The sequence below is a fragment of the Falco punctatus genome, assembly GCF_963210335.1.
Source record: "Falco punctatus genome assembly, chromosome: 12".
Lineage (NCBI taxonomy): Eukaryota > Metazoa > Chordata > Aves > Falconiformes > Falconidae > Falco > Falco punctatus.
Genome location: NC_137592.1, coordinates 10,135,103 through 10,157,952, shown reverse-complemented (window position 1 = coordinate 10,157,952; position 22,850 = coordinate 10,135,103). Strand labels below are relative to the sequence as shown.

Sequence of the window (22,850 nt, the reverse complement as noted above, 5' to 3'; positions counted from 1 at the left end):
ACATAAAGCATGTTACTGATGCAAGCTTTCTGACAGTTTAAGGGAACATTTAGATTATTGCTCTTAGTGATTATCCTTTGTGATTGAATAATAATGCTGTCTTAATCTGTCATTTCTGACTGATGTTTCAGACCTTGAATTTTTTAAGGAAGTCTGGTCCTTCAATAAGCGAAGCCATTCATGACAGCTACAACAGGTGTCTTGTAGCTGGCTTGCTGTCTCCAAGACTAGTTGATGTCCAGCCATCCAGTTTGAGTCAGGTGAGTTTATATTGGGGAGTGAAGGGGGAAAGACATCTGTGTTGTCTGACAGGTCCGTAGAGGCTACAAGACACGATAATCATCTGATTTTCTTATTATTTGCAAGTTGCATTAAAATGTAGGTGTTGGCTTTAGTTAGCAGAAGTAGTAGTGTTTTTAGATCCGAACTACTGAGTTTGACTGGTAACAGCCCTAACAGAGCTGTCTTTAGAGACACATTCTCTTATTTCTCTGCTACAGATACGCACAAGGAAGTGTTGGTCAGTGCTGGTCACGTGTAACGTAAAGCATCTTTCCCTCAGAACAACCTTTGTCCCTGTCAGTTTCTCAGGGCGAGAGGTTCCATGCAGTAGCTGACGATGGGTGCATCTTGCTTGGATGTGAGCTATTGCAGACACCAGCTTGCTGCACTATACATGATCATTTGCTTCCAAGGAAGTGGGCTCTGGTAACAGTTACCGTTGCTAGCTCTACCTGACAGTTTCATCACTGCTTCCCCTCATTTTCCCTTCATCAGTAGGGTCTTCTGCATCCTCTCATAGCAGATCTTCACCTCTGTAGCCTTCGTGTTGTGCTACAGTAGCCCAATTTACTGCTCTTAGTCTGCCCTCTTGTTGCTGCAAGACCTTTATCACCTTTATCTGATGATGTCCACCACCTGCTATCTGCTTTATCCCACAATAGTGATGTCACCTGCCTGTTACAGGTTTTCCATTTGCAGTGCACCAACCTTTCTCTCTCCGAAGGGTTTCATGAGAGATGGAGCCTTTGTGATGAGCAGCCCATCTTCACCTGGGCAGGATCTAAGCTAAATCGTCAGCTAGTCATCATACAGCAGAGCAATTAGGAGGAAGGGGAGAGCAGTCTTCCCACTGACCTCGTCTTCCCGTCTACTGGATTTTTCACCAGATTTGTGGAAGCGCGTTAGGGCAAACAACAGTTCTGCACAGTGTGGTAGCTAAAATACATTTCTTGGCAAGTTGACCTAGCTGGTAGACTGCTTATTTTGTGAGCCTGAGGTAGACTCTTGCATTCAAATTTGATGTTCTGCTGTCAACTCCAGCTTGGAAATAATTTGGGAAATCAAGAGATTTTTTAATAACCTTTGGTGAATTGTGACCATATCGTTCAGAGACTTCCTATCCATTTGAGCAGAGATTTCTTTCAAATGTTATGAAGGCAAATTTCAGTATTAGGAGCCAGAAGCTTAGTTTGGTTTTGTTTGCCACAGTAAGTAGTATTTGGTGCGTTTCCTTGTCTGAGACCCGCTCTCAGAAAAAGATGGAAATAGCACACCTGTATTCTGATACGTAAAAATGGCTTTGAATGTAATGATTTTATTTAGAAGGGAAAGATACTTTTGAATGTGTTTAAAAAGCCAACCAACAAACAAAAAAAACAAAAAGAAAAAAAGTAAAATTTTATGAAGGATCAGCTCATTTGAGAGAACTATCAGAACACTGGCTGAAATAAGCTACTACTTACTATCACCTGCCTGTGCATACCTGTTTGTTATCCTTCTCAAGGACTGCTGCTGCATTGGAAAACAGTGTTGGAACAACTTAAAATTTAAACCTGTTAGAATTTAAATGTTTCACTTCTTTTCTGCTTTTTTAGAAAGTTACAACTTCATGTTTTGGCTGTCAGAACTGCTTCATGTCTTCATAGTCCAGAAAAGTGCTTGACCTTAGCTTCACTGTTTCCACACAAACAGGGGATTAATTCGGTCCCTTTCATACATTGCTGGTGGCAGACGCCCATGCACAAAATGCAGAGTGGGTGTTAGCAGAGGGTGTTACTGCAAATAGTTACTTGCACACACTTTTCCAAGTTCCAATTATGTAAGATTCTCATTTTATTTTGTCTGTTACATTTAGGAGGAGCAGTTAGAAGCGGTATTGTCAGCTGCTGTCCAGTCAGGTTCTTTAGAACTTCTGACTGGATGCATTAAGCATTGGACATCTGAAGGTAATCCTGCTTACATTGGGTTTGTGTTATATGTTTTTTAGTTTGAAACTGTTGATTCATTTATTTTTTGTTTCCTTTTTTTTAAAGAGCAGCCAAGTTCTGCTGCTAATTTACGGTTTGTTCTTGAGTGGACATGGAACAAAGTGATCCATACAAAAGAGGAATTTGACCAGATATGTGAGTACTGGTGTAGTCATTCAGCAAACATAAAATTGTTCTTTCTAATTGAGCTTATCCAGTAATCTGCTGGTATACAACCTTGCACGCAGTTCTTTAAGTATACTTCGAAAATCTGAAATTTCTCTGCAGGCTGGTGATTTTGTATTTGTCCTTGAACAGGTATTCCACTGTTTGATGGCTCTTGCAACTTCATTGACCCGCAGACACTACAGTCCTTACAGCACTGCCAGTTGCTTTTGAGCAACCTTAGTACAGTCTTAACCTGTTTTCTAACAGAAGCACAAGAGCTTACTGAGAAAGGTTTGTAATAGTATTACTAAGTCTTTGGTATGTTTCATTAAGATTTGGGGTTATGCTTAGGTTTTAAGTGTGGAAACGTGAGCTGTTGTTATTTTTGATTATTAGAAGACGGTCAAATTTAGCTGGGAGAAGGGGCTTAAATCTGCAAGGTTGGGCTCAGGGAAGTACTTTGTTGTGGAGTTCTCGCAAGTGGGCAGGGGAGGCTGCATTCTACATTCTGCAAGAAGCTATGTAGGCAGCTGGGTTGAAATTACAGCAATCGAATGTGGTGATGCTGAACGCTATTCTTTTTAATTCTTACCTAGCAATTTATAATCACATGGAAATATTGTATTGCAAATTAGTAGAAATTATAAAGGAAGCATAAATGAGTACCTTGTAAAGTTACTTGAGTTTCTATATCTTTTTAAATTATAAATTGTTCTTAGCATATTGAGGAAAAAAATTACTCCTTTGTTATAGTAAAAATCTCTACTACGTGAAAAACAACTATCTTACTCATTAGTGTATTTAATAGTTCAGTCTTTATTTTTTTCTTATTATTTTAACCTTTAGAGAATCTGGCTCTTTGGAGAGGTTGGTTTTAGTTCTGATGGTGGCTCTGAGGTTTTTGTTCAAATAAGAAAGTGATACAGAGTGAAAAATGTAAAGACAAAGATTTCTACCATGTTATTTTTATACTTTCTATTTAGTCTGAGGTAGGGAGTTCTGTAAAAATGAAAGGAGTTGCATTACCAAAATAATCCTGTGCTTTTTTTCAGGTTTTGCAGACTTGACAAATAAGCAGGTGGTAACTAGCCTCATTTCTTTGTATGCCCAAGTGGTCATCTGGTTCTGTCGATCCAGTCTCCTTCCAGAGGGTTTAGGTAAGTGTAAACTGTTAATACATGTGTAACAAGGAGACTGTCTGGTAAGTGATTCCTGTGTACACATGCTTAGACAGTAAGTCGTGTGGGTTCAGTGACAATATGTGCTGAAGTTCTGTTGGTGAAACTGGGATTTTACTATTTTTTCAAATGGTGTAGAATAATGCAAGCAGTTTTTCTTGGATGTTTTTTAGAAGGAACGATAAGCCTCTTGACTTCAAGGAGTTGCTTGTGTCCCCAGCACAAGTATATTTGTGATTTTGATCAAATAACTGTTAAAAAATCAATACTGGAGTGCTTGTTTTTACAATAAAAGCATTACCTGCATGTTTTGTTGAACTTCTTGTTTATTGCTTGAGGAAGAAATACACCTTGGAAATTCTTCTTTATTTGGGTGGATTATAAATTCTGTTGTCAGCCGTAATTGTCTTACAGATGCTTACATGACATGTTGAAAAAAACATTCCCTTTGAGAATTGTTAAGGTTTTTTTATAGTGAACTTCAGCTTATACTACATGTTCTGAATGCTACATCAACTGTAAACTTGAAAGGGTGCTCGAGGCAAGAAGATATTGAGTCTTGTGTCTTACATCTCTTAGCAAAGGCAGAAATGGGATTGGCTTCTTTCAAAGTCTGAGGCTTCTTGATGCTTAGCTTGTAAGATTTCTGTCTTTTTAGTCAAGAGTTTTAGTTTAAAACGTGATATTACTTCTTTAACTTGCTTTTACTTTTTTGCTTGTAGATGATGCTATGCATTTGTCTAGACCTTTCTACAATTATCCTCTGATTCAGAGCTACTATACTGGTCATCGACAGAAACTTGAGCGTTTCTCAAGGTAAGCCTTACAGGAAAACTCTAGAACAATTCCACTGTAAATTTAGCAGAAGTGAATGGCTTTTTTTATCAGTAATAAAGTGTTTGCTGTGCTTAATGCATTTGCTGGTAGTACTCCTGAGTGATGCATGTGTTCTCTTGAACACAGAGGTTACTTTCCTATGTTAAAATGTATATATATACTTCTGCTTAGTACCATTAGTTGATATCATTTTTTTGGTAGCGTCCTTAATTTACTGGCTAATTGGTATAATTTGTTACCACTAAAAAGATCATGTGATTAACATTAAAGTCCCTTCCAGATGAACGCACTCTTTACAGGGCTAGCTTACCAGCATAGAGGTGATATGCCCTGGATTAAATGATAATAGTTTTTTCTTTGGAAATTATACTGAAAACTAAATAAAGACTTGAAGAAGCTTAGGCTATGGCACTGTGAGCAAGGTTAAGGTGGAAGCTGCAGTGTATTATGTATTGACTTTAACGTTCATCTTACATAGCTTGCTTCTCAAGTAACTTACTTAGAGGCTTGTGTGTTGCGTAGAAGCATACAACCTCTGGTGTGCTTGTTCTGCTTTTTATCATCGTATTAAAGGGTAGCGTCACAGCAGAAGACTGTGATGGACTTCTGAAGAAAGTTCAGCCAGCCGTAATTGTACTGTATGTGTACAGAAACATGAATGCCGCTGAAGGAGGATACTGAAATTTACCTGTATGCTCATCTTTCTGAAAACAGCTTTTCAGGAACAAAAGTGAGATGCTGAGAACAAAATCTGAAATTTCCATTATGTTGTCTCAGAGCTGTGTATTGAAACACTCCAATTTGAGGCTTTAGATTCATGATAAAGAATAGACCTGCTGTTTTGAGAATGTTAGGTTTCCTCTGTTAGGCAGTATGAGAGTGGTTATTTCTGACACTTAAAACGTTTGTTTACGCTTCCTTGTTATTACAACAAAAAACGAAATCTGGAAACGAAAGGGTCATTGCAACTTTTCCTTTAGTAAGAGAGCTTTCAGGATTTCTGTTTTGAAGTCCTTCAATAATTGAATGTGATCTAACCAACTTCTTTCATCTGACTCAAATTTCCTTTTTGTGTATTCCAAGTCATAATCATGCCTTTGTATGTGTGTTACTTTCTTTGACTCATGGGAGCTTTTTTTTTTTTCGTTTTGACTGGAGGAAATCTGTTTCCCTGAGAGGCTGGAATTAGTGTTTTACTCTGTCCCAATCCTTGCTACCTTTTGTTCCAGAGGAAAATGGGATTCTGACTGCTTGATGATTGATGGAATGGTTTCCCAGTTAGGAGACCAGGTTGAGAAGTTGTGGCGGAGGGATGAAGGAGGAACAGGGAAATACCCACCTGCTAGTTTACATGTGAGTGTTATGGTCACTGAAAACAACAGCAAAATTCCACAAAACCCCACCCAAAAGCCAGTGACTTGTGAAAGACTGGAGTTTTTTAAGAAAATCTAAATTTTTCATTTCAGGCACTGCTGGATCTCTATTTGCTAGAAAGCATTGAAGAAAGCTACAAACATGCGATTGTATCCTTTCTAGTTGTTTTTATTACACCTTCAGTGTGCGAACATAAATATTCTTAAATGTTTGTCACCTGTGTGTTTAATAGCCTCCTTTAATTTATGCTTCAAACACAATGCAAGCCACAGCATTTAATTTAGAATGAAGTTGTAGACAGAAGCATTGTTTTATTTTCGTACTGTGGATTTGTTACGATTTCTTGTTTATGTTTTGTTGCAGTCCTTTCTGATATTTGAAAACAGATTTACTAATAAATGTTAAATATAAAGAACACTCTTAATTTTTCTCAAAATCTAACGCTGTTTTAAATTTTTTTAAGGCACCTATATCTGTAGGTACACTAAAATGCTCTGCTTCAGAGCAAAAGGGTTTCTAACAGTGGTTCACCAGTACCTGATCTTTGCCGAAACCATCCATTTTCCAGAACAGCTAACAGTGCTTGCTTTTGTTTTGTAAAAATGCAGGCACACAATTAATAAACACAGAAGTCATTGGGCAGAAACTTAATTTTTAAGCTGCTGAAATATACGGAAGTGCTTTGGTTGGTTGTTGCCTAACCTGGAGAGCAAGTGGTTTTAAAACTGTTGTACCCCAGAGCTGTATTCTGAGAGCATGTCCCTAAAAATGGGTGTCAAGAGAAAATGACACTACCAATGAGTGGTCCGCATACTGTTTTGAGTCTGGTCTTAGTGATTCAGAGCTAAGTTGTATTGTAAGGACACCATGATTGATGTTGTTTTGGAAATTGACATGTTCTGGAAATGAGGAAAAAAACCAAGTGTAGAATTTGGTTGCTTTAATAATTAAGCATTGGATGCTCAGATCTTTTGAATGTCCAACCGGTAGCTCCACTGACCAAAGTGGGAACCTGAGTTTATAACTGAAGTGTTTCAATAGGTAAAATTAACCTTTTTGAGTGCCTTACAGAAATCAAATATCTGTAATCTGGCTTTTTATTCAGAATGCAATATTGTGGTTAGGGTCTGACTGTCTTCAGGTTATAGTAGCTTAAAATGGCAAGACTAGTAAATTCATATTTCCCGCTTCCTACCATTTTTATATTCTTTCATTGTGTTTTTCTACAGATTAAGTGATAAATTTTTGGTCTTACAAATTTATTAGCCTTAATTAGATACTTGATATCAGACAATTTACCTGCTTCTAGACATCATGCATTCCTTTCCGAATAAAACAGAAACTTCAATTGACTCCTTCCCAACAGCCTTTGCCATCCCTTGGGGTCTTGTTAAGCTTATTCAAGGTTTCTGGCTTCTAGATCACAATGATTATGAAGTAAGTATGTTGCAGTTAGACTTAGATTACAGTACAAAGCTGTAATCTGCAAAATGATTTAATAAAATCAGCGCTTGTATAACAGGTGCTAAAAAATTCAAAGCTTTTTTGTAATACTGCCGCAACATCTTCAGCAGTAAGTTATGATTTGAAATTTTGATTTAATTACTTTGAAAGGAAATTGATTAAAACAAAGGAGAAATCTGTGTTAATAATGCTTGATATTTGAGTTTTCAAAGCTATCAGTTTATGTTGTTTCAGCAGACCGGCTGAGCACTTTCTCAAAACCAGTGTTTTAGGAACTTTTAATATTAAAACTATGATCATAGCAGCAAGATTTGAGATCGAAGACTGCAAAAGGGACTTTTCAACCTAATTCATGCTTTTTTTGGTGCTGAAGGTTGTTCTTTGCCTATCACGATGTTAATATAATCTAATTGGGAGAGCAACTTTTATTTAGTAATGGATTTATAAAAAGTGTTGTTTGTATACCAGCATGTGCTTCACCTAGAAAAGTGAATTACTCCTTTTCAAACGCTCACTTTAGTCTGTATGGCTAATGGATTTTTTTTCTCTGCAAACACTTAAGATTTTTTATTTATATGTCCTGTACAGAGTATTTCATTAGGTAGTTATATCAGTTTATTTAACACACATTCACCCTTACTTAAGAAACTTTGGAATATTTTTTTTTTTCACATGTGTGTATGTGTATGTCGTAATAAACCTGATCTCTAACTTCTACAGAATGCACTGGCCCTGCTCTTTCATCCAGCTACAATGAAAACTGCATCGTGGCAACACATGAGAATTATTCAATGCCTCATGTGCCAAGGAGAGCATAGGCGAGCCCTGACATACATACAGATGATGAAGCCATCAATGTCAAGCAGTAGTGAAGTGCGGCTTTTCCTCACGGTGTTGTTGTCCAATAGGTAAAGAAATATATTCCACCATTTTGGAATTCAAATATTGCAAAAAGTGGAGAACAAATAATACAAAACACGATCCCCTAAATTTCCTTTAAACTCTGCCTGCAATGATTTGGGGGCATCTTTTTGCTTATACTGTTAATATTCCTTTACATCTCAAAAAATTGATCACAGGTGCATGGTGGAGGCTTGGGGTCTGTTGCAGCAACACACCACCAAGTTAAACATGGAAGAGCTGTTAAAACACATGTATGAAATCTGTCAGGAGATGGGGCTAATGGAAGACTTGCTGAAGCTACCTTTCACAGACACTGAACAAGTAAGTGTGGACAAGAATAACTCATACTTGTCTCTTTGAAAAGAGAAGAGGCAGAATCATAACAGCTTTTGGAAATGTGTTATTTCTCACAGGAGTGTTTGGAGAAGTTTTTAAAGACCAATGCTGGCGTTCAAAATCATGAATATCTTTTGGTCCACCACCTGCAGCGTGCCAACTATATCCCAGCACTGCAGCTGAATCAGTCAATGAATGTTAATCTTCCGGTAAGTGTAAAAATTCTGTCCAGTGTGCAAGTTTCTGTTAGGTGTTACTAACTGGTTTTGATAGTACTCAATGAAAAGCCTGCTTTGTTTTTCATACTATTTTTTGAAATACTAGAATAAGTTTCTATACCTTAAGTTACAGCTGAACTTGAAAGTTGAACAAAATATTTTGCTACTCCAAAGCTACTCTGAGAAGTTATAAATTACGTGTTACAGACCATTGTGAACTCCGCTTCAGAACATTTGTTTGCATCTGAGGAATAAATCTGTATCTTTTCTGTTAGCCAGTATTAACATTCAGTTATTCAGATATGTATGTTATGTTTGCTTTAGACTGTTGAAAGTTGTATCACTCGTTTCCGTGGAACAAAGAGTATGTTGTATGTCCTCTCTTTATCTTGCATGCAAGTATATTTTTCTAGGTGAGAGCAGTCTGGATGCCAGTCCACAGGTAAAATTTGTGTGGTGCTTTGGTTGGGTTTTTTTTTCATTTATTTATTTCCTCACATTACAGCCTGAGCTCTGCAGTTCCACAACTTTTTACCACTTCTATGACAGAAGATCTCATCTAACTTCCATTTCTCAAAGTAGCCAGATGAAATTTTGTGTGAGGTGAACTTCTGTTACAAATCTGCGATACATTTGTTGTTTTCCAGAGTGATAGTTTTCCAGTGAATCAAACTTAAAAGGTGGTCTTGAAAGTTTTAGGTCCTGCATATGTCTGTAGGCAGCTTTTTCTTATACATTTTAATATTCACAAATTACGTGTTTTTGCAACATGATTTGGAGTTGTCCTGTATATTCAGTCATCTCGGACGTTGGTGTTTTATGTAAAACAGGGGAAAGCCTGCTAATTTGTAAACCATTTGGAAGTTGCAGGTGATAACAAGTGTATTAGCTTACAGTGCTTCAGAGTACCAGAACTGTTTTAACTTATAACTTGCGAGTTCTATTATCTAGTCTTCCTTCCACTTTGCTAAAAATATCAAGTTGAATTGGTGTGTGCTGATGGGTAGAGCTGTCTGCAGTTCTGGGTAGCACTTTCTGCAGTTCTGTGCAGTGGACGTATCTTACTATACCTGTAGAGGAAATTTATTCGCTAATTAGAAATAGCACAGATTGTTCTGCACAATGAACTTCTTGTAAATAGTTAACTTTTTGTTTTACGCTTTTCATTTGTCAGAATGATCGTGATCCTTGCTTGAGAGAGAGAGCAGTTGCCAGAAATTCTATATTAGATCAATATGGCAAGATCCTTCCTAGAGTTCAAAGGAAGCTGGCTGCAGAGAGAGCCAGGCCTTACCATTTGCCTTCATCGGTCTTCAGAGAAGGTAATTTTTAGAATGCCATGGACAACTAACCATCACTTTGATTACACAAGGCTGATATTTCTTCCCCTCTTGCTTTACAGTCTCAAGACCAAAGCCATTATCAACAGTAGCAAAACAAGCTAATGCGGGAAATGTGCTTACAAGAGCAACTTTCATCAGTAATGTATTGTCCAAAATTGGAGAAGTGTGGGTAGAAAATCAGCAGAAACCCAGTTTCTCACAATATGATAGGTAAGCAGCCTTTTAAACAAAGTTTAGTCTTGAGCTGCATGTTTTCAGGGAAGAGACAGAGAGAAATCCGTTTGAATTATGTTAGTATTTCGGAGGGAAGGTGACATAAATAAAGCTTTGGCTTTTTTGTACATATGATTCTTAAATGTTATATAAGTAATATTTGGACAGAGATTTTCTGCTGTGGTAATCTTATTTATGCAAAGACATATTTACATGAGGGTAAATGTGTTTACAGAATTTAATATTGCTGAAACTAAAACTGTGATTACCACCAAGCTGTTGGTGTACAGATTTTGATAGACTTAATTGTGTGATCAAATAGTAATCTTATACCACTTCCTGCCCAGTTTCTGCCTTCTTTGCTTAAAAATAGGCAGAACTAGAAAGAGCAGAAAAGAGGCTAGTGGTTATCAGATGATTTCTCTACAGGTGGTATGGTCACATAGACTTGAGTTCTGGTATGTTTGGCCTTCAGGAGAGTGGAAGTCAGACTTATATTTTCCTTTTTAATTCTAGTCCTAGAGTTACAGAACCACTGGTCATAACGCACCGTCTCCCTGAGACAGAGTTGCCTGATGCATTTGTTGGGACACCCGTTTTAAAATCTTCACACAAATGTTCCAGGTACGGTATATCTACAGAAGGAGTATTTCAAAACCATGCTGCTTCTCCTAGGTGTATATATATGTATGTGAGTGCATATACTGTCTGTGTTTGCAAAGTGTTCGGTTTGCATTTAGGTTAAAGGTTGTTAGGGTGCAAAGAAGTGGAGAATTTGAAACGGTGTCAGCATTGAAGTGTAGATGAATTTTCTTCTGGTATGAAAATTACATCACTTGTGCCACTTAGGATTGGATTACTCTTGCCTCAGAGGCAGTGATCTAGGAAATAGTGACATGTAAAGAAACAACTAAAAATTAAGAAACGCCTCTAACTTGTTTGTGGGCCTGATACATTGCCCCAACAGTAAGGGTACACCTATATTTCTTGTTCATTGAATCTTTTTGATATGAATCATCTCAGATTTCTTGAATGCAACATGATTTTTTAAATGTATTTATTTCTTGTATTTTAAATTGCGTATCTTAACAGATTGCTGGATTTGGTGGTTCGTCCTCTTCCTTCATGTTCTGTGGCTCAGGGGGATAGCTGGCAGTCACCATGCAGAGCTTCTACTTCATTTGTGGCATCCAGCCCGCTGCAATCAAATATACACGGTTCCACCTCACAAAAGAATTTTTTAGGAGCATCAGGGCTGAATTTACTAGAGACTCCTCTTGTGGTTAAGGTTTGTATTTTAAAAAAAACAGTACCAACCAACAAAACCAAAAGCCTGGAAACTTTGTTTAAAACAAAACCATCAAAGTATTTAGCACAAACACTGTTGCATTCAAATTGTGGAGTATTTTCAGTATGCGTGTGGTTATTGTATATGCAGTCCTTTTTGGAAGCAGTATGTTGGGAACAGTCTCAGAGAGGAAAAGTTTAGTTCTAAGTTAATTGCCGTGTTCATGTTGTCCCATAGCTTTGTGAAATACACTTGTTTTTATTGCATGGAACCAAAGAAGTTAAAATTGGACTTTTCAATATCCTTAGATACCTAAAGATGCAATTTGTAGCTTAACCGTCCTGTTGAGAGCTCAGTAGCTCTGTGTTAGTTTGACTTGCGTACCTACCAGCAAGGTGTATATGCTTCAGTTTCTTAATCTGGTTGAGTGAACGATGAAAACGACAAAAATGGTTGAGAGAAACTACACTACTTTAATGTCAGTTAAGTGATGTCAGTCTGTGTCGAATTCAGTGATGACTTATGCAGTAATTTTAGTTATCAATTATGTTAAACTGTATTTCCATTCACGGCCATCAAATTCTTATAATGCAAGGGAATAACAGTTGACTTGCTTACCTGAACAAAATAGTTGTGATCTCTCTGAATTACAACCTTTTTCTTATTTGATATTGTCCATATTGTTAAGCTAGTTCCATTATCCTCCTTTTAAACCCTTTCAGTACTGTAAAATCTTTTCTGAGCTGAGGTAAGCAGACCTGAATACTTCTAGATGAAGATGTGCAGGTATTTTTACAGCAGTGCCACTTAATTTAGTCTAGTGTGTGGATTGATTAATTAGTGAAAAACTAAGCTATCGCTGTTGCTTTGCTGATTGCCATTTTGCATGGCAGTGTTTTCAGTCACTGTATCTGGGGTAACATTTGAAGCTGCAGGTATTTTAAAAGAGCAGTGTCAAAATTGCAGAAATTATCTAGATAACACTGCAGACAAGAATTCTATATCCTTGTTTCTTCAGGAAATTAATTTGAAAAATAATGTTTTCTGTTTCATCACAAAAACCCCAAACCAACAACAACAAAAACCCCACCAAAAGAGTCATAAAAAGCATTGGTTTTTTATCATTAAGGTATTTGTATGTTTGGAAAAAGAGCAGAGGCTAAACTTTGTCCTCTCTGCTTGTACATATCCAGTTCATAATTTAAACTAATAGCTTTGACAAGTGCAGCCTTCTGTTTTGAAGGTTTAACTGGTTTTAAATGAATTTTTTTATTTCTTTTCATAGCGAGCTAAGATTTTGGCCTCAGCTCCTTCTGGTTTTCCTGGGTTTACTCCTCAGTCTATTCTCAGATCCAGCCTTCGCACCACACCCCTAGCAACTCCCTCTGCATCACCAGGGCGATCGGTTACTCCTCCTCTACGAGCAAAGGAGCCTAGAATATCTTTCAGGGAAGAGAACTCGAATGCAAAATGGACTGCTGGGGTAAGCTGGGTTGAAGGTAGTGATTTTTACATTTAAAAGGCTTTATAGACTGTGATTTAGATTTTTTTAAAAAGTTTTCAAAAACTCCTTATATTGAGAATTTGAATTGCAAATCAGAATGGCAGGCTTGAATTTGGACAGAAAAGATTATGGTAGACCTTCTGTAAAATCATATGCCTGCAGGAACATGTTCATAAATAAAAGTCAGTGAGTGACCTTGGTGGTTGTTACTCAGGTGTTGTTAGGAGCTGTGTGCTAGCTTCCCGCTATACCTTTTCAAATAGCGGTGTGGCAGGAAGGTAAAGAATATAGGTTGAGCCAGTTGTTTGGGTTTGTTAAGCTTTGTGAATTAAGTATTTTTGAAAGCAATAAAACTCATGAGCTGCATTTACTTTCGGTCTCTGTTCGCAAGGCTAGGTTTACTTAAATTGTGGTAAAAGCAAGACTCCTGATGGAGAGAGCTGTGTTCTCTAGCCATAAAGTTCTGAGTTTTGCTTCTCACCTTGCACCAGGGATGGCATTCGTATAGTTGTCCAATTAAGTTGGTCCATGTAAAAGTTGCCTCTCTCTACTCCTTTTGTTCTGTCAGTTGGATTCCCTGATTCAGCTCATCGTGCAGTTGCTGAATCAATGTACCAAAATCAGAGGCAGAGCAGGGCCATGCACTAGTATCTACATGCACTATATATGTATATACATGCACTAGTATCTACATCTCCATATATGAAACTAAGAAATCTGGATTTATGATACCTTTTATTGTCCGTTATAAAGAACTACTCAATTGTAACAAGACACTCACTCTTATATGAAGTTCTTAATAATAATGCAGTTGTGGCCAGATTAATTTCCTTGTTCCATGCTACAGGCATAGTGAACACTAAATATTTTAGTAGTGCAGGCAAGCTGAAACAGCAAGCATAAAAAAGAGTAAAATCCTGAGTTATGATTTTAGGTCTGCAGAGCTCCTTCTTGAAAACACAGTAGTGAACCCAATGAAGAGCCTTGAGATGACAGTATAAGCAAGCGCTTACAAGACCCACTTCATCTGAATTCCTCAAGGTTGTTGAAACTCAGTAGGCAGTCAAAAGCGTGATTAATTTTTACACTCAACTTTAAAAGTGAAGATGTAAATTAATTTTGTAGCACCTTGCTTAAGGTGACACTCATAAAACTTACAAAATACTGCTATATGTTCTTTTTTTGGTGTCTTGTTTTGACAAAAAGCATATGCATGTTATTGATTGTGAACTTTTTTTTTAAAAAAAGGTAACAGAAGATGATAAACCGTTGCCCGGAGCTTCATCTGAGCATCATTGTGGAGTAGTGGAGGATGCCTGGTCTGAAAGTAGAGATAAAACAACTCTGTTTACTCTGAGCTATCCTGAGGATCATCAAGCTGAAATGGAAGAGTCTTTAGAAAGCATATCTGGAGATGGTCTGGAGAAAATGGATGTCAGCAAAGAAAATAGTAACTTCTCTGTTGTATCAGACCACACTACTTTGGAGTATCATGATGCAAAATCACCTGGTGATTTTGAAGATGATGTCATCTTTATAGCTGCTAAACCAGCTAATTCTTCCACTGAAGAAACTGGCGATTTTCAAGAACTGGAGAAGGAAGAAGACAGTGACATTATTGAAAATAAACCTTCCCAGATAGAACAACCAGATTCATCAGAACTAAGAAAAGAAGCTGGTGTGTTTCATCCTATGATAACCTAAGTTTCTGAATTTTTCAAATGTCTTCAAAAGGTTAAATAGATGAGGAGTGCAGCATTTTAATGATGAGCGTTCTTGAGTGTCCTAGGCACTTCTTTGTCCTAGGCTTTTAAAATCGCTACTGTGTTTGAGTCCTCCTTTAGATATCCTGGGCATTATGAATATATACTGGGTTTGACTGGCTGTAATTGTAGCTGAGGGGCAGCAGTGACTTGTGGGAGTTTTGAGAGGGATGCAAGTTGAAAACTTATGCTTCCGGTTATGTTTTGCAGGTATACCTTAGGCTGCAGGTTTTTTTACAGCAAGTTTACTGTATGGCTTGGTTTGACTAGATAGATTTATTTTTCTTTGTTTTTTTAACCACCTTATTAGTGCTCAGTTAAATAGTTTTCTTCTGGAAGTGAGTCTGCTTGTCTGCCTGCCTCTCGTTACAGCTTTCCTTGCTCATTTTGCTGGCTCAACAGCTTCTGCAGCCTTGTCCAAACCTAGTTCAGTTGGTCCTTGGTTATTCAGCTCTGTTCAACTCATTCAAGCCAATCCAGCTGCCGAGGATTCGTATGAGCAGGTCTGCTGGCAGATTAGAAGAGATGTAGCTCACTAGCTGTTAAGCAATGATGAGCTGGGAATGAAAGTAGTGCAGGAACAGCAAGATGTGCAGGCACAGCTATGGAGTCATTTTGCCAAACAAAGCTCAGTCTGTTCAGCTCTTTAAAAAAAGTTTGTTATTCCTGGGACAGGTATGCACATGTCAGAGTTCTTTGTCTGAGGTCTTGAAACAGTTTGTAGCAGTGAGTGTGTACTCCAGTGTCAGTGCCTCGTATGCATCCTGACTCAGTCTGAAGTCTGAGATGATTCTTAAGGATCCTGGAGAGTGGTTGTTGTATACTGAAGTTCTTCAGGTCTTTTTTTCTTTTTAAACAATGGGAGTGCCTAAATGCCTTACCTATTTTAGCTGCCTTGTATTTGGACAAGAAATTAAAGCTGCTTTTTATTTAAAATAATAAGGTACTAATTATTAAAGAATAAGCTTATAAAGAAGCTTCCTTATTGCTGGACTACGGTACAAACAGTTCTGTACAATTTCAGTAGTTTGGAGGCATTAGAGGGCAGTCAGTATAGCTCTTATTTGGCTGGAGCTAGTGAAATTATCCCAGTCCTGCATACTGTCTGCAAAGGTGATCTCTGGAGCTGGAGGAAGCAGGTAGTAGAAACAAAGAAAAGGAGGATGTTTCTAAAATTGAACCTGTTGAGATAACAAGTTAGCAAACAGTTGGGTTTCAACACCACCAGTTGACCATTAGAGGAAAGAATAAGGAAAGACCTTAGATGCATTCTTGTAGAACAGGGGAAATGGAGTCAAGAAAAGAAAGAAGCATTGCTGGAATGTGATAAATACCCAAAGAGAAAAAAAGAGAACTTCCTACCCAATTTTAAGGAGGGGTATTTTCTGAATGTTTTATGTATTAGATTGGTCATGTATCAAATCTAGTGTGTAAACAGAGTATCGATGGTCATTTTGTTTTCTTGACTGAAATTATGCATCAGACTTCTTGTTTTAAAAGAAAGAGTATTTCAGACCTTCTGTGCCTGGTAGCATTGTTTTGTTAGATCACTATCATAGGTGAAATGTATAAAGGCTGACTTTGAAAATACATGAGTGTTTTAAAAGAAGTGATGTTAAGTGCAACAGGGAAGTCATACATCTGTCTGTTTTTGTAGGATTTGTGGAAGAATCAAATGCTGAATGTCTTATTCTTCATGAGGATCCTAAATCGGTGGTTAAAGCTGCTGAGGCTGCTACTTTTGGAACTGCAAGTGAAGGGTGAGTTTATAAAATAGATACATCTTTGGGTTCATACAACATGTAACTTCTGGCTTTCCTGTCTTTGAAAACCATGATTTTTGGTTCTTTCCTGTGTTCTTATGTATAATGCTTTTTCTATTCCTTTCTGTCTGTGAACAGAATTAATTTGGCATAAATGTAAATCAAATTGACTAACTGTTGGTTTGAGCCTCTTTTCTCAAATTATTGCAGACCCCAAAGTATAACGATGATAAAGACTTCATTCAACAGATGATACAAACTTTTTTAGATTGAGGGTTACTAAGCAGATACTGTGAACATAAGCCCTTTTTTTGCCTGAAAATTGTGTAGCTAAAAACCACGCCTGAGCTTCCTGTAACTTCAGCAGGTTTATTTTGGGCTTTGAATACTTTCTGGCAGTATTTTGTACACTTAATTTCTGTTTTCTGTGTGTGTTCAATTAGCATCTATTTATTTATGGAAAGGGAAGCAGTTTTCTCACCAGGTTCTTTAAAAGCTGCAACTGCATAGTAATAAAGACAGAATGTTAGCAATGAAATAACCCTGAGTTTCAAGTGGTGACTTAACACTGGTACAGACTTTTCATCAGTTTGTTCTAAACATCCAGTATAGCAGTTGCACTCTTCCTGCCAAAGAGAAATCAGTTATTATTCTTTAATACAACTCTGTTGTTGTGTTATTATTTACTATTAGATAGCTGGGAATGTAGTTAAGTACCTGTGACTCATTTTATGCAATGAATTGAACGTAGGTAGGTATGTCTGTAAGGGAATTTCTCACTGTAAAATCTTCAAGTTACAGAACAGAAAAAATTAAGATAAATTAGAAAGTAATTTGTAAAGCTCTTCAATGTTTGTTTTGAAGCTTGGTGATGAATTTCTCTCTTTCTGTTCATGAAGCGAAACAAACCACCAGGAGTCCAAAACATCCTCTTCATCAGAAGAAAAAGCCATACCAGTTGCAATAAATCCACAGCTTTCTGAGTTGCCGGAGGCAGACAGAGAATGTATGTACAGTATGTTGGAGATGTTATGTGAGTTAAGGTAGCTGAACTCTTGAAGTAAAACATGTAGCTTGCCATACCAGTGTCTCCGAATGAAGTAGTACTAGCATGTTTCTGCTTTCATTAAACTATAGAGAGAATTCCCTCCTCAAAGTCCTTGTAGGAAATGCATGGTGAATGGTCTTGTTCTTGATAAAGATATTCAGAAAACTGGTAGAATTTAAAATACTAGGAGAGATCAGTATTTATTTTAATGTTGTGCACTACTACTGATTTGTGTACTGTAGGATCTGCTGTTTGAGTTACTATTTTAAAAGATGATGCATCCTCAGTATTCGGGCTGCGAAGAACAAGTAGTATCAGTGTCTTTCCAGCCTTTCCTCTGTTGTTCTTGTTCATTATGGACTTGCCAGCTGGTATTCCCCTTCCTCTTTTCGTATTTTACTGTGGGGCTGCCTCCTTTGCCATATAGTTGTCATGGTTTAAACCACACAGCTGCTTGCTTACTCTCCCCTTGGTGGGATGGCAGGGAAAATTGGAAGGGGAAAAGTGGGAAGACTCTTGGGTTGAGGTAAAAACAGTTTAATAGGTAAAGCAAAAGCTGCACAGGCAAACTAAGGGATTCATTTGTTACTTTCCATCAGCAGGCAGGTGTTCGGCCATCCCCAGGAGAGCAGGGCTCTGTCAGTCATAATGGTTACTTGGGGAGGCAACCACCATAACTCTAAACGTCCTCCTGCCTCCTCCTCCTTCCCCCAGCTTTGTGCTGAGCATGACATCATGTGATATGGAATATCCCCTTGGTCAGCTGGGGTCAGCTGTCCCAGCTGTGTCCCCTCCAGCTTCTTCTGCCCCCCAGGCCACTCGCTGGTGGGGTGGGGTGAGAAGCAGAAAAGGCCTCTGCTTTGTGTAAGCCCTGCTCAGCAATAACAAAAACATTCCTGTATAATCAACACTGTTTTCAGCACAAATCCCAAGCATAGTCCCATACCAGCTACTCTGAAGAAAATTATCTCATTCCCAGCCAAAACCAGCACGGTAATTCTGGCTTCTGGTTTTTGGAGAAAGCTCGATATGTGTGGCAGGATGGAGAACTGTATTGTTGGCTCCTGTTCCCTCTCTTACTCTGTTGCTTAAACCTGTGTCATTTATATAGCAGTTAAGTTAAAATTACATAAATCTCTTCCAGCTGTGATAAGTATTCTTGACAGTGAGGATGTGGTCAGTACTCATTCAGAAAATCACCTTGAGGGGAAGTGTGTGGATTTCTCTAAAGAACATAACCTAGAAGCGGCTGAAGTTGAAGCTGAAGCTCCTTTGCTGCAGGAAGAAACAGCTGTTTCTAACAATGCTCATAAAGCTGAGGAAATGAATGTAAGTAAACTATTTTCCCATTTTCTACAAAATAGAACACACTTTGCAAATTGAGGGCAGTCCTGTTGTACTGACAGTTACGCACACACAAAAACACAAGTTAAAACCTCATTACCTAAGGGCAGCTAGGTTTTTCTCTTAGGCATTTTTTGTATCTGTGACACAAAATAGAACCTGTCAAGACTTGGGCCTTTGAGAGCTGTAGTAGTACAAAAAATGTCTGAGGTATTTTTTTTTAAATAACTATGCATTCATTTGGTTTACTACAACTTAATGTTTCTTACTTGACTTTAAAAATAAATAGTTTTAATGTTAAAGTTAATAGGAAAAGTTGGGGAACGCAGTTTTTCAGTACTGGGGGCCATTTGCCAGATGATGAGATCATGTGGGAACCAAGCTCGTTTCCAGAATGATTTAGGTGCTTAGAGCCTTTACTGTTTGTTCCTAACTAACATAAACCACATGCCAGGTAAAGAGTTAATTTCAGTATGAAGGTACTTCCAGCTACTTAAAACTTATTTGTAAAACACGTGTTTTTTTTAACATCTAAACGTTGTAAAATATGTATTCTAAAAGGCTGTTCACATGGACTGAAAATCAGAACTAGAGATTGTCTGGTTGTCCCAGGTTTTCCCCGTGTTGTTCTTCAACAGGGGCTGATGAGTTACTTGGATTCATTGTGGATGTCCTCTAAGTACCGTAGAGAGTATACTGTCAATTTCCTGTAGGGTTATACTCACAGGAATTAATAATGGAGTGAAATACAAACTGAAAGGTAGGCCTACCACAAACAGATAGGTCTTAAGTAATAGGCGATGCTTTTCCATGTCCCAGATTGCAGGTGAAGTTAAATAGGCAGTTACTGTTTTAGCTTGTCTCAGCTTTGGGATTTAGGGCAACACTGTAGAGAAGATGATTTCAGACTTGGGAATACATCAGTCACTTGTGGGAGTAAATGGAAAATCTGTGACGGGAAAAAGGGAGCAGGTACATGAGACAGTCACAAAGCTTCTGCAGTCATTCATGTAGCAGTACAGTGAAGGTTTTTCTGCTTTTGTTATAACTGGTTCTTACAGATTTATAGTAAACATCTGGGTTTGGCTTGTCTGCTTTCACTGAATTTAGGATAAATGACTTCCTGCTTTCTTGTTCGTAGATTTGTAAGCATAAAGGGAAAGTTTATGCAGATAGTTTTTCGTAAATTCCATTTTGAAGCGTGACATGCTGCTATAACATGATGCTTTAGCAACTTGTTACAAGGCAGGAGGCAAAAAAATAAGCAGATTCTATGGAGATTCCCGTTGAGTGGCTTCTTCCTTCTGCCATCGTTGGCACTACAACTTAGAGGGCTGGGCAGAGGTCTTTTATTCATTGATTAAATTATCTTGACCATCTGAGTCACTTGAAATATGTAACAGATACTACTTCTGTTCTCGACATAAAAGCTTGAGTGTCTCGTGTGGATCTAGAAGAAAAGAGTGGTTGCTACAGCAAAACATGAGCTGTAGGTACTTAGAATATAGGTGTTGTCTCACACAATCCAAGTGATCCCTTAAATGTGCAGCGTTGAGTTGTTGGATGTGATACCTGGCTGGTTTGACTGTGTTGCAGTCACAACTATCGTGACTGAAACTTTAAACTCTGGGGACAGGATTGTGTTTTACCTTGTCAGATGCAGAGTTCGTCAGTCGGTCTGGATTTGTAGCCAGTCGGGCAAGTACTGCCATGTGATGGTTACTGCCAGTTGTGTATATGTTTTGTTTTGCAAAACGGCTCACTTTGTTCATGGGTGGTAGCAGATCCTTAGTCATGAACAGATCAGAAATGGAGCATGTGATTGCATACACAGAATACTCTGTTCTCTGTCCCTTAAATGCATAAACTTGTTATCTGTAGTACATTGAGAGAATACATTGTATGTTTCTAACTTCGCATTTAGTGGTGATCTGAAAGGAAAAGCAGCATTTCACTGTCCTCAGTTTCATCTAGCTCATTTTGAAGTCAGTTGGGTAATTAATCATGCATTAACAGACATTTTTTAACTTTAGGTTATTGACGATAGTGCGGTTAAGGCACAGATCTCCGAAGATGCACCTGAAACATCACCAGATAGTGAACTACATCCATCAGGCAATTTTCAATACAGCTACAATACTGCAGAACAACAGTTTATATGTGATTTGCCTGATAATAGAGATGGTGAATGTGATGCAGCTGAGGGAGAGCTTTTTATATCTGAGAGTAATTTTAGTTTAGTCTTGGAAGGAGAAGAAGGTGAAGCAGAGATGGGAGACCCTGTGTTAGTGGATGCTTCTAAACCGGCTGGTACCACAACAGAGGAGAAACCTGTGAACAATTTAGGAAATACTGAAAACCAAGAACATGTTACAAACTCAGTGTCCACTGTAACTAGTGATCAGGAGTCTCAAAATGTTACAGAGTCGCTCCCATATGTGCCTGAACCCATTAAAGTGGCTATTGCTGAGAACTTACTGGATGTAATCAAAGACACAAGAAGTAAAGAATTTACATCTGAAGTTGTAGAACAGTCTATTCATGAAACCATAGGTAAAAAGGTAACTAGATTCCAGAAGGCAAAATCTGCCTTAACTGTGCCAGAAGTAGTGGAAGATGAAACCAGCAAACTTCCTGTAGAGTATGTCATCACTCCTAGAACACGTGCAAGGGGACAACTGAGTAGAAATCTAAGGATTCCATCGGCAGGCGATCAGCAGCTGTTGAAGACGGATGATCCAGTTCTGTTTGGATTGTCTCCTAGAAGAAGTACCAGGCGAAAGAAAGAAGCAGCTGAGACTTCTCATCTTCAAACAGAAGAAAATGCTCAAGCTGAGGAAATACCTGTGACTCCTAGGCGAGGCAGGAAGCCGAAACATACTAACGTAGAAAAAACAGAAGATGGCCATTCTGATGGACAAACATTGTCCGTCAGTACGCAGTCTATAGCTGTTACTCCAAGAAGAGGCTTAAGGAGAGCAAAGGAAGCTGCATCTGAACCCTTGGAAGAGGCTAACGAGGAAAGATCTCTTGCTGAAGGTGGTAGTGTTACTGTTTCTGCTACTTCCAAAAGGAATAGAGGACAAAAAGAAACTGGCCAGAGTGACCCAGGTCATAAGATAAAACTGGCAACCAGTCCCAGTAGAAGTGCAAGAAAACAGAAAAGCACTCATTTAGAATTTACTGAAAATGTTGTCAAGAGTCAAGAGGTGCAGCCTAGTGACCAACTACTTTTACCTGTGCCAACTAAAAGAGGCAGAAGAAAAAAGATCAATTCATCGGAAGTTTCAGAAAATTCTGACCTTGACCTCTCTAAGTCATTGCTTTCTCAAACTGAGCTTAAACTTCCTGTCACTCCTAGAAGAAGTGCTAGGAAGGTGGCACGAAATCTCCTGGCAGCTGCAGAATCTCTCTCTACTCAGGAAGACATACATTCAGGTAGGGAAGTGGAGATCCTTGATACTCCTAGGAGAAGAGTGAGAAGAGTTCTACATGCTAAACCAGAAAAAGCAGATACTCATGGGCAAACACCTGCACAGCCAAATGAGGAACCAAGCACACCCAGGACTCCAGGAAGGACAGGGCGTCGGGGCAGGAAGAAGCAGTCAGTATTGGAGAAGAGCGCAGGGGAGGAGGCCTCCCCCAAAGGACCTGATGGCAGCCCTATGTTGCTTGAAGACGTAAACCCATCAGAACGTGTTGAAATATCAAGAACTTTAACAGATTCTGTAACAAGAACCAGGTCCCGCAAAACTCCCATGCATCAGAAACTGTCTGTTGAGGAAAATGAGTCCTTCCTTTTCTCTCCTCCTCTCACAAAACTGGCAAAGAAATTTAAAGGCAAGTGTGCTGTGTTT

The 22,850-nt window shown here is 38.4% G+C and overlaps 1 protein-coding gene across 3 annotated transcripts in view; it reads left to right on the top strand.

Moving 5' to 3' along the window:
* Nucleotides 1-22,850, top strand: part of AHCTF1 (AT-hook containing transcription factor 1) — a 41,757-nt gene that overhangs the window by 16,364 nt on the left and 2,543 nt on the right. For all 3 annotated transcript variants that reach the window (XM_080407834.1, XM_080407833.1, XM_080407835.1), the window contains exons 12-33: nt 132-260; nt 2,138-2,228; nt 2,316-2,405; nt 2,568-2,708; nt 3,470-3,574; nt 4,318-4,411; nt 5,662-5,785; nt 5,899-5,955; nt 7,097-7,243; nt 7,991-8,178; nt 8,350-8,494; nt 8,587-8,718; nt 9,902-10,049; nt 10,130-10,280; nt 10,800-10,907; nt 11,376-11,571; nt 12,857-13,054; nt 14,324-14,753; nt 16,496-16,598; nt 17,501-17,607; nt 18,794-18,978; nt 21,027-22,833. In XM_080407834.1, the coding sequence (XP_080263960.1) occupies nt 132-260; nt 2,138-2,228; nt 2,316-2,405; nt 2,568-2,708; nt 3,470-3,574; nt 4,318-4,411; nt 5,662-5,785; nt 5,899-5,955; nt 7,097-7,243; nt 7,991-8,178; nt 8,350-8,494; nt 8,587-8,718; nt 9,902-10,049; nt 10,130-10,280; nt 10,800-10,907; nt 11,376-11,571; nt 12,857-13,054; nt 14,324-14,753; nt 16,496-16,598; nt 17,501-17,607; nt 18,794-18,978; nt 21,027-22,833 (4,876 nt within the window). The remainder of the gene's footprint in view (nt 1-131; nt 261-2,137; nt 2,229-2,315; nt 2,406-2,567; nt 2,709-3,469; nt 3,575-4,317; nt 4,412-5,661; nt 5,786-5,898; nt 5,956-7,096; nt 7,244-7,990; nt 8,179-8,349; nt 8,495-8,586; nt 8,719-9,901; nt 10,050-10,129; nt 10,281-10,799; nt 10,908-11,375; nt 11,572-12,856; nt 13,055-14,323; nt 14,754-16,495; nt 16,599-17,500; nt 17,608-18,793; nt 18,979-21,026; nt 22,834-22,850) is intronic.